The sequence below is a fragment of the Procambarus clarkii genome, chromosome 49, assembly GCF_040958095.1.
Source record: "Procambarus clarkii isolate CNS0578487 chromosome 49, FALCON_Pclarkii_2.0, whole genome shotgun sequence".
Taxonomy (NCBI): domain Eukaryota; kingdom Metazoa; phylum Arthropoda; class Malacostraca; order Decapoda; family Cambaridae; genus Procambarus; species Procambarus clarkii.
The window spans coordinates 17376129-17392135 of NC_091198.1; the positions used below are offsets into that span (position 1 = coordinate 17376129).

At 39.2% G+C, this 16007-nt stretch overlaps 1 protein-coding gene across 2 annotated transcripts; it reads left to right on the plus strand.

Annotated features, from left to right (window-relative positions):
• The first annotated feature begins 6 nt into the window (after positions 1 to 6).
• On the plus strand, positions 7 to 8421 carry LOC138351334 (leucine zipper putative tumor suppressor 2-like). Of its 2 annotated transcripts, none has more exons than XM_069303049.1 (4): positions 7 to 208; positions 443 to 573; positions 4746 to 4899; positions 6067 to 8421. In XM_069303049.1, the coding sequence occupies exons 3-4, from the start codon at positions 4770 to 4772 to the stop codon at positions 6630 to 6632; spliced, it is 696 nt and encodes a 231-aa protein (XP_069159150.1). In that variant the 5' UTR covers positions 7 to 208; positions 443 to 573; positions 4746 to 4769; the 3' UTR covers positions 6633 to 8421. The 2 variants fall into 2 exon arrangements, with proteins under 2 accessions (XP_069159150.1, XP_069159151.1); XM_069303050.1 differs by having other exon boundaries at positions 7 to 196.
• The last annotated feature ends 7586 nt before the right edge of the window (positions 8422 to 16007 follow it).

Below are 16007 nucleotides of genomic sequence, written 5' to 3' on the forward strand. Positions count from 1 at the left end.
CGTCACGGGCTCCAACTTGGGTCTGGACCGCACGATATGCGGGTCAGTGGCCGGGTCTATCAGCGAACTGACGCTGGACGAGCACCACCAGACGCCCTCGCCCTCAGACTCCGGAGTGGCGGAGCTGGAGGCCATGCTGAAGGAGAAGGACTCGGAGATCAACACCCTACGAGAGACAATGGAGCAGAACGAGCAGGTGATATTCAAGGTAGGACATAGATAAAGCGGGAGGGACCTAAAAGCTATTCTCAGGGAAGCCTTTAAAATATCTCCACAAATCACTTTGCCATTAATATCTGGGGAGATGATCATTTTTGTAAACAAACCCACTAATTACCCCGAAATAATTGAGTTAGTCGAGTTAGGTCAGATTACATATATGTGAGAATTGGGTTAGTTAATTGGCCAGGTGGAGACTAACAGGTGTGTATGATCGCTTCAGGTATACGAAGAGAAGGAGAAGACGTGGGAGCGGGAGCTGAAGAAGATTAGGGACTTGTACGACTCCCGTTGAAGGGAGCCCAGCAGAAGGCCCTCAAGGTGGAGCAGTCTCTCACCACACAGACCTATCAGGTGAGTCTTCGCTGGCATCCTGTCCCTCGAGGAGCAGCCTTACACGTGTGCAGGGACCCGTCCTCTATAGGTGTGCAGGGACCCGTTCTCTTACAGGAGTGCTCATACTCCGCCCAAGTAAAACAGAAACAAGCAACACTTAGTGGGCCAGCCAGAGGCTTAGGGCCCGCGCAGGAATATCCCTGCAAAAAAAACAAAAAAACAGAGGCACCCACCACTTACCTCACCGCGGGACCCAAGAGCTGAAGCTCAACTCCCGTAAGCACAACTAGGTGAGTACACAGGTCACTTGGTAAGAACCAGTGGGCAGGGTTAGTCTAGTTCCTTTATTATGCACCCCATACCCATCCTGTGGCACGAAGACCCCCCCCCCATCCCCAGATCTGGAGTATCAGCTACTGGTACTGGCTCTATGGAGCCACCACTTATGGGCCATTCATGCCCGTGCCACCTCTTGGGTGGCTTGATCTTTATCAGTCAATCGATCATCCTGTGGACGGTAGTGGAAAGGGTTACAGTCTCACATAATGGCTCGGGGACTGAACCCTAAAATTCATTTAGCTAAGCAAGTTTCAGTCTTGATGAGCTAGTTACAAAATTACAAAGGGGATTAAGAGGTTGGAGAGGCACAGGTGAAGGGAAAATTTAGAAATGGGGAAATACAGTGAGTTATGATAGCGGGCGGACTGTCCACCTTGCTGAAACTGTATATTGATACATGCATCAACAATGGGTGCCAGGCCGACCCCCCGTAGTCTGTAAATGATGCAGGGTACACACGAGAGGACCTGTAGTGCCACAAGTGACATGTTTATCCTGCACACCGCCCCTCACCACCGAGCACCGCTGGTAACCTTACAAGCACCTCACATTTACTACCTTCAGGGTCGGTGTTAGCACTGTATCGTGGTCATGGTTGGTGAGGGGGGGGGGGTGGACACACTGCTAGTGCAGTTGTGGTTGGTTTGAGGAAGGGGACAAGTCCACCTCTCGTCACTCACTGGTAGGGGGGAGGGGTCACTAGTAGGGGGAGGGATCACTGGTAGGGGAGGGGTCATAGGCAGAAGGGAGGGGGTCACTGGTAGAGGTCACTGGTGGGAAGATGAGTCCCAGCGGGTCATGGTGGATGGTGTTGGGTTACGAGCCTACAGGAAGTGCTGGCCACAGCCTTACGGGAGGATATATATATATGGGCAGTTCAAATCCTTCACATTGCCATTTATAATTAACCAAAACTATTTCTTTATAGTTGATACACATTTGCCACATTGTGTAAACTGATCTACAGAATGATGTTCGTTTTGGACACAAGAAACAGAAAGCTTCCCACCTCAGCCAGCATTCTTATTGCCTTCCCTTCATCATTCTAGTGAACATTTAGAACCAGTTTCATGGTTTAGTTTACCCGAGGCACAACCTAGACTACCTCTCAACTTCAACTTAAAGCTTACGCAGAAGAAAGCTTGATTTACAAAAACCTAGTTGTGCTTATGGGGGTTGAGCTTTGCCTCTTTGGTCCCGCCTCTCAACCGTCAATAAACAGGTGTACAGGTTCCTGAGCCTACTGGGCTCTGTCATATCTATATTTGAAACTGTGTATGGAGTCAGCCTCCACCACATCACTGCCCAATGCATTCCATTTACTAACTACTCTTGAGATTGAAAATGTTCTTTCTAACGTCCCCATACACTGTGGGAACCTTACACAGCGTGTTTCAACCAGTGGCCCGTGAAGGGTCCTCTGCTGTGCCATGGGAGCTTGAGGAAGGTTAAAAATAATGAGAAATATGAACATTTTAAAAAATCAATATTTTGAAAAAACATGATCACTATTATTTAAAAACTAAGTGTTATTCAACTCTTGGTTGAGTGTGGCGGGAGTTGAAGAAGGTTGAATCCCTGACCTCCTGTAGGAGCTGTTACTTTACCAGCACGTGTGGGGGTCCTGATACTTTACCAGCACATGTGTGGGCCCTATTACTTTACAATCATGTGGGGGCCCCTGTTACTTTACGATCATGTGGGGGCCCCTGTTACTTTACGATCATGTGTGGGTCCTGTTACTTTACCAGCACGTGTGGGGGTCCTGTTACTTTCCCAGTGATAACCCTGAGAATCCCAGTAATGACATCATCCTGCAGTTGCCCAGGAAAGGAAGCATCTGTTTAGAACTGGGCATTGCAATGTGGACTCTTGGAGTTGACGTGTTATTCAAATTTTGTTGAACTTTCTTTTTTTTACTAACATGATAAATGTTGATATGCAGGCGACGAGTCACGTGATTGGGGAGTCGGTCGGCCGAGCGGACAGCACGCTGGACTTGTGATCCTGTGGTCCTGGGTTCGATCCCAGGCGCCGGCGAGAAACAATTGGCAGTTTCTTTCACCCTATGCCCCTGTTACCTAGCAGTAAAATAGGTACCTGGGTGTTAGTCAGCTGTCACAGGCTGCTTCCTGGGGGGTGGAGGCCTGGTTGAGGACCGGGCCACGGAGACACTAAAAAGCCCCGAAATCATCTCAAGATGACCTCAAGATGTCCATATACTGTAATGATCAAACCACACACCAAAAAATTAATAAATGACATTTCGGTCCGTCTCGGACCATTATCAAGCTGGGCAGCTTGTACAAGGGAGGTCGTAAAGCTTTGGCAACAAATTATATACCAGTTGCACTAACATCACGCATAATAAAAGTTTTTGAAAAAGTGATGAGGAATAAAATTTCCAGTTTTATGGAAAAACACTCAACCACTACGATAAAATCACAGAAGCCTTAGAAGAAAAGCAAAATGCAGATGTTGTATACACAGACTTTGCAAAGGCATTCGACAAATGTGACCATGGAGTGATAGCCCATAAAATTAGATCATTAGGAATAATGGGTAAAGTGGGGCATTGTATTTTCAACTTTCTGTCAAACAATACAGTGTGACAGTCAATCAAGTAAGATCAAGCCCAAGTGCAGTGAAAAGCTCTGTACCCCAGGGCACAGTCCTTACACCACTGCTATTTTTCATTCTTATCTCGGATATAGACAAAAATACTAATCACAGCTTCGTATCATCCTTTTGTGTTCTGTTCTGTCGAACAGAACACAAAGAGTAACAGTCAATCAAATCAAATCAAGTCCAAGCGCAGTTAAAAGCTCTGTACCTCAAGGTACAGTCCTTGCACCACTGCTGTTCCTTATTCTCATATCAGATATAGATAAAAATACAAGTCACAGCTTCGTGTCATCCTTTGCAGATGACACAAAACTCAGCATGAAAATACCTTTGCTGAAGACATGGAAAAATTACAAGCAGATATCAACAAAGTTTTCGATTGGGCAGTAGAAAATAACATGATGTTTAACAGTGATAAATTCCAGGTACTCAGGTATGGCAAAAATTAATATCTGAAACATAATACAGGGTATATTGTTACCAAGCTGTTACCTGTTACCAAGCAGTAAATAGGTATCTGGGAGTTAGTCAGCTGTCACAGGCTGCTTCCTGAGGGGGGGGGAGGCCTGATCGAGGACCGGGCCGCGGGGACACTAAGCCCCGAAATCATCTCAAGATAACCAAGAATGAATCTGCCAGTCATGAGCACTACTGTACCTCTAAACACAGTGGAACGAGAGCCAAGATATACACCTCATCATTAGTGACTTTCAAATTATCAATGATTTAATTTTTGACCAAATGGCATGAGACTGTACCTAGAATTTTGTAAAACCTGTATTACTTTTATTCACAGTTTCTAGAAGACAAAGTGGATGCTATTGCATGGTTGCATATGTAACTTGCATCCCATGTAGGACAAGTCCTGTAAAATGAAGATACAGTACAGTACAATGGTTACTGAAACTTGCTAGTTTTTTTTCTTTAAGCTCTGTTACCCTAATGTAGATTTGGTTAACAGCAGTGTTGCTTACTTTAGCTTTTTAATAATAAAATAAAGAATTGATCACCATTAATTACTTCAAGTATTTTCAGCTTAGGGGATGATAATTACCATCATCTTGATTATTATCTCAATTGCAGCATGATCTCTCATTCTTGGTTATTGTCCTTTTGTTTTTATCCAGTTAATATTTCTAATTTTCTTTCTATTTTGTCTCTAGAGAAAATATGAAAGGCAAATTAGGTCAACATTTTTCTTAGGCTAAAGCACTCTCGCCCAACAGCTGCAGCAGGAGCGGCGAAAGCTGATGGCTGAACTGGAGGAGGCCCGTCGTGAACGAGACGGTCAGCAGAGCCAGGTGGAGCAGCTGAGACGAGAACTGAGTTCACTCCGCACTCAGCTGGAGGAAACAGAGTGGAGCCTTTGCCAGAAATCAGGTACTTATTGTTGTCAGATTTTGATTGTGGATTTCATTGAATTTAACAAATTGAAGTTCAAGATAAAGTTATATGTACTGTATATCAGTTTTCAATAAAGTAGATGCAGCTAGCCAACAAGATAATATGTTATGCAGTTTTCTTAATACTGTATTTTTGTATTGGTTAAACAAACATTACATGAATGTTTAATGTTCATTCAGATGTGAGATGTTGGTGTAGCATGAACAGGAGAATTCAAGACATTGAAAATCAAGCAGTAAAAATGGACAGTTGAGATATTTTTGGAACAGTATTACAATAAAAGGAATAAAAATATAATGAAAAAATGTGGAGTGCAAAAAGTTAGTAAATTGTAATATTAGGGCCGAGTTGATTTGAATGGTACTAGTATTATCAATTTGATTTATAACAACAGTGGTGATGAGAATGTATCAACTGAATTTAAAGTATGAGGAGGAAAACTAAGATGATCTTGGACAGAAATAGTACTGACCTTGTATAAGCGATGAAGTAGAGGTTCAGCCCGTCCTCTCGAGGTTTCCCAACATCAAGAAAATGGTCAATTTGAAGTGTCCTCTCCTAACCTACCAGAGGACCCAAACAGAAAATGGGACAGTATGTCAACTTTGCAAGACGCTCCCATTTTCTAGTATGGCAATTTTTGGCCTTGTGTAACGCATACGAGTGAAAAGCGACTTTCTTTGTAGGATGACAGGTTGGGAGCTTAACAGTGAATAGCACCTGAGAAGTGGGAGAGAATAAGAATAAATTTAATCAGCTTCTTAAAGGATAGCGAGTGACTTTATTTTTGTAATGGCAACTTGTGGGAATGCTTCAGTGTCTAGTTGTACCCTGCATTAAGTCATGGGAATGTTGCTATTTTGCATTAGTGTGCTGGTTCTGCAATTTCGAAGTATGCATAATATTGCAAAGGGTTCGGAGTATTTTTCAGAACTATAATCTTTTCCTATTATTCCTTATAACAGTTTCATCTGGGCTAATGCCTTCCAATTCACGAGTTAAAAAATAGGGGTAGTAATGATGATGACAATTCATTTAGTTCCTCAATTGTTTTTATTTTGTGCATAAATTGCAAGCATTTTGTCCACATTTTGCTTAAAAACATGAAACCGAGTTGGTTTTAATCTGAGTTTGTTTTTACAGGTGAAATTTCTTTGTTGAAGACTCAACTCAAAGATTCTCAAGGTGACCAAACAACACGAGGACATGAGCTGCTTCACTTGCGTGCCCAGGTTCGTCAATACCAAACTGAGGTTGAAAGACGTCGTGCAGAGATTAATTCCCTACACGATTTGATGGGACAGCAGCGTCGAGAATCTGGTGACCTCCGTTTGCAGCTAGACCAGGCACAACAGCAACAGTCACAAGCACGAGCACATGACCAAGATCTTGGCCTTCAAATGGACAAATTAAAGTCAGAGGTTGAAATAATGAAGAGGGAAAGTGATCTGCAAAGACAACAGTTTGAGGAAGAGCGTTTAAGGTGGACAGAGGAAAAAGAACGAGTCATACGTTACCAGAAACAACTGCACCACAACTATGTTGCCATGTTTGGCCGTAACCGACAATTAGAAGAGGAGGTGGCAAGACTGACAGGAGTGCCCCTGCCTCCCACAAAGAATCTCAGTCCACCAAAACTACCTGCAGTGTATGCAGATATCAGAGATGCTCCTTCACTGCCTCAAATTTCTAGTGAATCTCGGTGCTGACGTGGGCCTTTGTAAAATGTGGCTATCATGGTATACTGGTCATGTGTACAGTAATACAAAAGTTTGAAATTGTACAGTTTTAGGATAATACCTCAGTGTTAAAGAAAGGATGTGTAAATTCAGTAAAAAAGGATGGAGGAACTGGATTATGTTGCAGATAACTGCTGAAATCAGAACAGATTTATATACTGTACTGCAGGCTATATTCACTGTTTGTTGATGCAGTGCTTAAGAAATGGTTAATTGTCTTTAAAGATGAAAAATAAGTGCTTGTGGGTTGCTTAATATTTTTTATCCTCTGTGAAATGATATTGCATTTTAACTAAATTTTGAACCTACTGTATATGATAATGGGGAACCATGTAGGTATATACAGAACTTGCATCAGTATAGTTCTTGAGTGAAATGCTAACCAGAGGTCTTCAGAAACAGCAAGAAGTTATTTCCATCATACTCTGTCTACTTTATCAAGATGCCTCAGGATGTGTGTGTGTATCAGGTCTTGTAAATTCTTCTTTATTATATATATATATATACATATATATTTTTGTCTTCTGCCAAATTATGGCAATTAAATAAACCAGATTTTCCTCTATTTTATTTTGAAGTATACATATAGCTTGGTCAAAACTCTTAATTAAGTTCTGTTGTATGATGAACTTTCTTTAGGATGACCCCATGTAAATTTTTTTGTACAGAAATCTTTAAAATGAATATTAGAACTATTAAGCTAGGAATATGCAGTTTTAGTTTCTAGCCAAAGGTTATGTTTAGTTTGAATGTTACTTCTCTACATTAAGAAAATATAGTTAATTTTTATCATACAATACCTTCAGTCATGTCTATCCGGTTTTTGTTTTAGTGTAATTCCAATACTAAATGATTTGTTATTTATTATATATGAAAAATAGTGTACCATAACTTAATGGGCCTTTTAGGGGTTAGATACTTCTTTAAAGGTAAATATATTTAGTTTGCATTTTAGTCTGAAGTTCCTTCATTAGTCATACAAGAGTTTAGAAAAAGTTCATTACTTGGCAAGTTGACAAAGATTGAGTAATCTTATGCCTAAACATCAAGTTGCTAATGATTTCTTATTTTAGACAAAGATAAATTAAGCAGTATTTGTTGCCATGCCAGTTTTTATCAGATGAATATTAATATTTTATTACTTTCCATGTCTCAATGTTTTAAGTGTTTTGAAATGTTCCTTAAATGTGTCTTTATTGTACCTAAACATTGAAACTCGCCACTACTGGATAAGTCATCCTTTATTATTTCTCATATACATCAGCCAGGGTTGAATATACACTATCAGTCAGGCTGATTTATAAATTGGCCAGAGAGAAATTTCTTGTCATTACTATTTTTCACTTGAGTGTTTTCCAGTCCATTTCAAAGTGTTGCATTTGCTGTACGTGTGAGTATATTGTAACCTCAAGGATTATCCAAGTTACTGGAGGACAATTTTTAAATCATGTCCATAGTGAACCAGATTAAATTTGGTAGTTTCACACATTTCATAAACAAGAATGTATTTTTCCTGGATTATCTAATGTACCTTAATGTGAAGCCTCACCCACATGTTCAACAATATTGGTAGCCTGGCTAGGACATTCTATAACTTTTAAAAGGTATATACAGTATAATATTTTATTGGGTGTATTGTCTCCAGGTTTTGTTTAACATGGAAAATCTGTACATCAAAAGCTTCTCCACTCTCTCAGCTGAACATACTCTAAATCTGAAAGAAGTGTGAAGGAGTTAGCACAAATAAATGAGAAATATAGTACTGGTTTGATATTCTTCATTGTATTTCAAGCTAAGGAAAATTTTAATGCCCACACATTATGAGGGATTTAGTAACATACTTGACCAAGCACTAACATGGGCAAAATCAAGTACTATTGAGTTCTTCCAACCCTCTATTTTATCAAGACATTATACTTGCCTGAGGATGTAAACACGTAAGATCACCTGTAACAGTGTCTGCATCTTTAGTCAAGTATAAGTACTCTGCTCCAACAAAATAAGAAAGTTGGAGCAATACATTGGCAAATTTAACTTTGGGAGGGGGGGGGGGCAATTCAGTACTTAGCCAGGTATGTTAGTAAACACCACCTCTGTAATTCTGTGTCACATTTTGATTCACTTCATTTTCATCTTACATGTGACATGCAAGCATGTCATTAGAAATCACAATGAACAAAACCCCTAGTAATTATCCTCATATATAAAATGCCTGATGCATCGTCCAAACTATTAATTGAGCAGATGAAAAACTACAAAAAACTATTGAAAATTGAAAACCTACAAAACCTGGTAATGATTATCCTCTTCCTCTTGAGACTTCAACCTTAAAATTTGAGGTGGAAGGTGATAAAAGAGATAATAGTATTATACTAGAATAAATGTCAGGAAGCAGCATACATCAATAACACTTTGTGACAAGTATGCATTGAACTAATAGTGTGATAAAACTAGAGGGAAAATATTCTTAACTTTATATTCACAAATGAGGACCAAATAAGTCCCAACCTCAAATACGACATTCGGTTAAATTTTAATGAGGGGGTAAAAACAAATGCCTACACTGTCCAAAACATGTGCAACAGAAAGGGGGAGGGGGTATTTAATATAAAGAAACAGGGCACCGACTAATAAAAAAACGAAAAGTAATGAACTATTCAGTATTTGCTGGGAACTTCAAACAACAACATAGTGCATCGAGACACTAAATGCAGAAGCATACAAAATCTGAAGACAAGTCACAATAACGTGGCTGAAGATATCATGACCAAACCACACACCAGAAGATGAAGAGAAAAAGTTTTGGTCCATCCTGGACCATTATCATATTAGACTTGATAATGGTCCAGGACGGACCGAAACGTCGTCGTCTCTTCATCTTCTGGTGTATGGTTTGGTTATCGTACCAAAATCTCCCATAGTGTGGCCCCTCTGAGAAAGATAAGAAAAAGGTATAACAGCAATAAACCACAGAGGACTATATAGTAGAAAAAAGGTTACATAAATACTGAAGTGGCCACTAATATCCAAACAAGGGGAAACCAAACACAGAAAAATTTGAGTAAAAATGTACACACCTGTACTAAAATATATTAAAAAATAGGTATTCATTTTAATGATGACATGAGCAAAATACTATAATAATATGGATACAGGTTAAACAGTGCAATAGGCACAATGAAAATCTTTCATAAACATGGCCACACAGAAAGTCATGTAATGTTTTTTCTCCTGTGTGAAATGGTACTGCAGTTTTAACTAAGTTGTTGTTTGTTGGACCTTACAACAAACCCCACACTCTCTGAAATGAAAAAGGCAAACATGTCCATGCTCTCAGCTTCTAGGCCAGATAAAGAAATGCAAAATACCATTTGCATGGGCACTGAAGTATAGAGAAAAAACCTGGAGACAAGTGACATTCCTCAGACTCAAGAAACTACTCATTGCCCTACTACATAAGGGAGGTGTAATGCACTGAAAAAATGCATACGAGTCTTAATATTCCACATCTTTAAGGCTTTCGACATGGTGCTAAGAAGGCACCTTGAAAGTTATGGAATGAATAAGTAATACATCCCAGGTCAACACTGTATTAGAGTAGGAAGATCTTGTCTTTTGCAACCAATGGACAATTAAGACAAAAATATTGAAGCAAACCAAAATGCAGATTTTGCAAAAGCATTTGAAAATTATAACCATGGAGGAGCAATAGCCCATAAAATGAAAGCCAAGTGAATAAGGTAAGAGAGGTGGATTTTTAGTTTGCTATCAGATTAAGTGTGCCAATAAACAGAACAAATTCCAGCTTGAATACTGCGTGAAGCTCGGTCCCACGAGATACAGTTCTTGCACCACTATACTTACTCGTCGTTATAGAAGATGTGCATATGAATACAAGCAACAGTTTCACCTTATCCTTTGTAGATATGCCAAAAGATGAAAATGGCACGAGTGAAGGAAAGAAAATTGCAATCAAATATCGGCAAGGTCTTCCAAAAGGCAACAGAAAACAATATGAAATTCAACAGTAATAAATTTAATGCTGTCCTCACATCCCCTTTCAAGGGATGAGTGATACAGTAGTAAAATTTGTTTCTATCTGCAACCAAAAGCACAAAAAAATGTACACCTTGAAATGGAGGCAAAGGAAATATTTTATAATACTAATATATATTATATATATATATATATATATATATATATATATATATATATATATATATATATATATATATATATATATATATATATATATATATATATATATATATATATATATGCGCAATTGACGATCACAAAACACTGATCATTTTATGCGGAAAATCCACAGAGAAATATGAAAAAAAAAAAATGTTTTTTTTCATATTTCTCTATGGATTTTCCGCATATATATATATATATATATATATATATATATATATATATATATATATATATATATATATATATATATATATATACACACACACACACACACACACACACACACACACACACACACACTGTATATGGAAATACTAAAATGACAGGTTTCAAAATTTAATGATGAAATTATTACGTACTAGAAAGACATGGAAGATGTCAAATAAATACAGTACAATTAAAACATTCTCATGCCATATTCATGAGTAAAAAGCATACGGGAAACATCAGATGATGACTTTTCAATCTCCTGCCAAAAAATATAAGAAATATTACGGGAATGACAACAGAACATTTCAAAAGAGAACTTGACAAGTTTCTGCTAGATTTACGAGATCAGCCAGGCTGTGATGACTATGTGGCCCCTGTGGGATACAAGGACAACCTCGTTAGATCAAGCAAGGCTGCAACAGAAGATCTATTGAAATATTCTACAGGTAATAATCTACACGGAATTGATGTTAAAGTAAAAGCGTATGCATTTTTTATGTATGTATATACAGTACATTTTATTTTATACATGCATTTTATGTATGTTGGTAAATCGATTGGTAGGATCACGTTCCAGGTAAATATTGAATGTTGAAGCTTAACACGAGCTATGGGAAGGGAAAGCTCTAAGCCTGCTAAAAAGTCAAAAGTTGTCTACTCCTGTTAAAAAGTTATTCTGTAGTGTTAGAAGTGATATGCATCTTAATGGGAAGAGTAATGGGAGAATGGTGAAAATTTGAACTGGTGGGAAGGTTTGAGGGGATCACTTGTATGGTATAGTAAAAATGTTAAATGAAGAAGGGTGCAAGATATTAACATCACCATTAATTAAAAAAATATGTTGGAATGAGTGCTAGATACAATACAGCAGAGCTATGTAATTATAAGTGTGTCAGTTTGTGAGGAAATTGTTTTGAGAATGAGCTTAAGGCATTCCGAAATCAGCTGAATGATTGCGTAGAAGCTACAAGACAGCAAGGAAATGACTAGTAGAGGACATGAAAGCTAGGGTGGGGAAATGAATGCAGAGTTGTTGGAAAGTTGGGTATGCTAAGTATAATGAAAATGAAGATTTCTTGGTAGATGTGTTTGAATAGTAGCCTGTTTCTGTCAAGTACTGTACTCTCTTTCAGCACTGGATCATACACAGATATAAACAGAGGCAAAGGGGAGAGTATTAATATAGCAAATGAGTTTGAATGTGTGTGTTGACAGAAGATATAATAGTAGTACTCACCTAGCTGTGCAAGGTGTAATGCCAATAATTAGGTATTGTACTCGCCTAGTTATTTACCTAGTAATGTGAAAGATGTGAGGGTTGCAAGAGGAAGGTTTGTGGGGTCAGATCATTATGCAGTGGTGTGCAAAATTTGGATAATTCAGTATAATTATAATTTATAATTATACTGAAGTGTGTGTTTCAATCAAAGAATATAGTAAGTGATTAACTAAGGAAATTTAGGAAAATGTAAACTTTTAAGATTAGGTAAAATATTAGACAATGTCACAATAAATGGCTTTGATAATGTGAGTGTCAAATAGGTGTACTGTATATATATATATACGTATGGGAAGAGATGATACAAAAATTTAAGATTTGAGTGGTTTTAAGTTTGAAATAGAGAGGAAAAAATACTGACTCCAGGTTACATTTGGTGAAATAAGGGCAATAACATGTTTTGGAATTGGTAGAGTTAATAGACCAGTGCAAAAGAATAAAGGGGCTATTAGAGAAGCAATGAACAGTTTAAAGGGGAAAATGGCACCTGTTATAATGGGATAACTGCAGATATGTTGCTATAGAGGTGAGATGACAGAGATGTATCTACTGAAGTTGATTATAGAGGTCCCAATGTCAGTGTAACAAGAGAATTCTCAATCTGAGGAATTTAATCATAAGCAACAAACTCTAATAAAAATCACATCATATTCAGCCGGGACTCCAACAATGACCTTTCTTAATAAAATACCTCCAGATGACAATTCCTTTAATTGCATCAACTCCTGTATGCTAATACCTACAATCGCCAAACCCTGTCAAACATGTGCTTCAACTCTGGACCACAGATGAACATGTAGACATGATTACCTCTGGCATAATCACTGACAGAACAACTGATTACTTTGCTACCTTCCTCTTAGCAAACAAAATATCATTGGATACTAAGATATTATTCTTCAGACTACACAGCAACATGCAAATGTACTTATATTATTTTATATTGCAAATGACCTTGCAATATAAAATGAAAATCTGAATTAAATTATAAACATAACCAATACGTCCACTAATATTTTTCTTAATAAAATCTTAAGCGTCTACAGTACACACTGCCTTCTCACCTCCAACAAAAAAACTGCCGAGAATTTAAAAATTATGGCTCACAATCGGCATGCATTTAACAATTAAGAAAACACAGGAATATTGAAATAAAAGCATTGGATTGGCTTACAGAAAAGAATTAGCTGATATGTACTTCAACTTCATACAGTATACACTCATATATAATATTATATATATATATATATGTGTATATAGGGGGGTACCACCACTGGTGTAATTATAGGGACCCACAGCCTCAGAGAAGGGAACACAGAGCACTCAGGGAAAAACTTGACATTTAACTCTGAATACGAAAGAGTGTTCACTTCTCCTACCACCCCCTTTTTTTTTTTTATTATGATGTACACTTTATTATGCAAGGTTATACAGTTACATATCTGATTTTATACAAAAAATGAACATTAAGAGGACACAAGAAAAAGTTCGCTTCCTAGAGGCTGTAGATTTCCTCGAACTCCTCCGACGCCGGGCAGGAACCGAGGATGCAGCGGGCATTTCCCCTCTGGATCGCGACACTGAGGCGCTGAAAGAGAAAACTTGCTGCTCTAGGGTCTCTTGTGGTGTCAATGAGCTTGGAACCAAGATCCTTAAGAAACCTTCTTGCACTCTCACCCCATGGGCCTAGGGTCTCAGACCCTATTGGAACGAAATTGTACCTTTGATCTAATTGCCTGTACTTGACTGACTTTTGTTTTTCTCTGTGTGTCGCTGCGGCTCCTGCCGTGCCGGCAGAGAGGGTGATGTATGTCGTTGCCAGGGTGGATACGCAAGTATAGTCCCATGCTAACTGCCTGCCACCCTTCCACGGACGCAGTGTGATTCCGTCTGGTCGGCCGGCAAAGCTAACAGAGTCACGGTTCAGTAGGTTGCGGGGCTCTCTCTCCGCTGGACACTGAGCAGAGGCAAGGCTTCTTTTAATGATGTCGTTGACTTCGTCGTGTCTAGTGTGCCAACCACCCGATTTTCCACAGTGCAGGCCATGCAATCCATATTCGTCAGCATCTGCCTCGCCGCAAATACACCTGTGAACAGTGTGGATAGGGGCAGCAAGGCGGAGAGCGACTGCAATACGGAGCTCCTGCGGATCAAGACGTGTGCCTGTCGCAGACATAGGGACTGCCAGAAGGAAGTCCCCTGCATGGGGAGCCTGCACAGCTGTGAGGCGTGCACGATCACTGGGGGTTGTTGCTGCCTCCAGCAAAGCTGTGGCTTCTTTGTCTACAATGGGGCTGTCCCAACTGGATTGTTTCTTGGCTTTCGGCATGGCTGGTCTGAGTGCTGGGTCTGTCATGGCACCCCATTTCGTGTCACATTCCGTGTAGTGGGGGTCCTGTATCCCCGCTACATCACTCAGGGTGTCAGGTAGAATTTCCTTAACCAGGTCATCTGATGCTGAGGAGGAAGACAGGAAGGCTGGGACTGCAATTTGGGTGGCGGTGCGGACACCCAAGCCACCGAGCCTGACAGGAAGAGTGGCTTGTTTCCACTGGCATTCGTTGAGCGAGAGGTTAACAACTTTTTCCAGCATGGTCTTCAGTAGGAGGTCATACTCGTCAAGCTTTGGGTTGTTGTAAGATGGGGCGCACCTCGGACGGAGCGGAGCGCATGTGTATATTATATATATATATATATGTCGTACCTAGTAGCCAGAACGCACTTCTCAGCCTACTATACATGGCCGGATTTGCCTAATAAGCCAAGTTTTCATTAATTAATTTTTTTTCGACTACCTAACCTACCTAACCTAACCTAACCTAACTTTTTCTGCTACCTAACCTAACCTAACCTATAAAGATAGGTTAGGTTAGGTTAGGGAGGGTTGGTTAGGTTTGGTCATATATCTATGTTAATTTTAACTCCAATAAAAAAAAATTGATCTCATATATAATGAAATGGGTAGCTTTATCATTTCATAAGAAAAAAAATAGAGAAAATATATTAATTCAGGAAAACTTGGCTTATTAGGCAAATCGGGCCTTGCATAGTAGGCTGAGAAGTGCGTTCTGGCTATTAGGTACGACATATATATATATATATATATATATATATATATATATATATATATATATATATATATATATATATATATATATATATATATATATATATACAGTATATATATATATATATACAGTATATATATACATACATACACACACACACACACACAGTACCTGAGTTATTTGAGAGCCACAAGCACTAGTGGCCTCGATGAGGACAGGAAGGCGCGGCGTGTCGAAGGTCCTCCAATTTGCATTAATGATCCTTTCCAGATGGATTTTAAAACCAAACGGAGTTTTGGTGTTTATGGCTTCAGAGGGTAGGCAGTTCTATGGGTTTATAACACTGGGTGAAAAAGCATCTCCTGTTCTCTGTCCTACATTGTGGCTTGTTGAGCTTGAAACCGTTGCTCCTTATTTGTGTTACATTTGACCTTTTGAAGAAATTGTCAGGATCAACATCCTCCTGCTGAATACCTGCTTGATGGGGGTTCTGGGTGTTCTACTCCCCAAGCCCGGCCCGATGCCAGGCTTGACTTGTGAGAGCTGGCCACAGGGCTAACACTGCAAACCAGGCATGACAGGGTA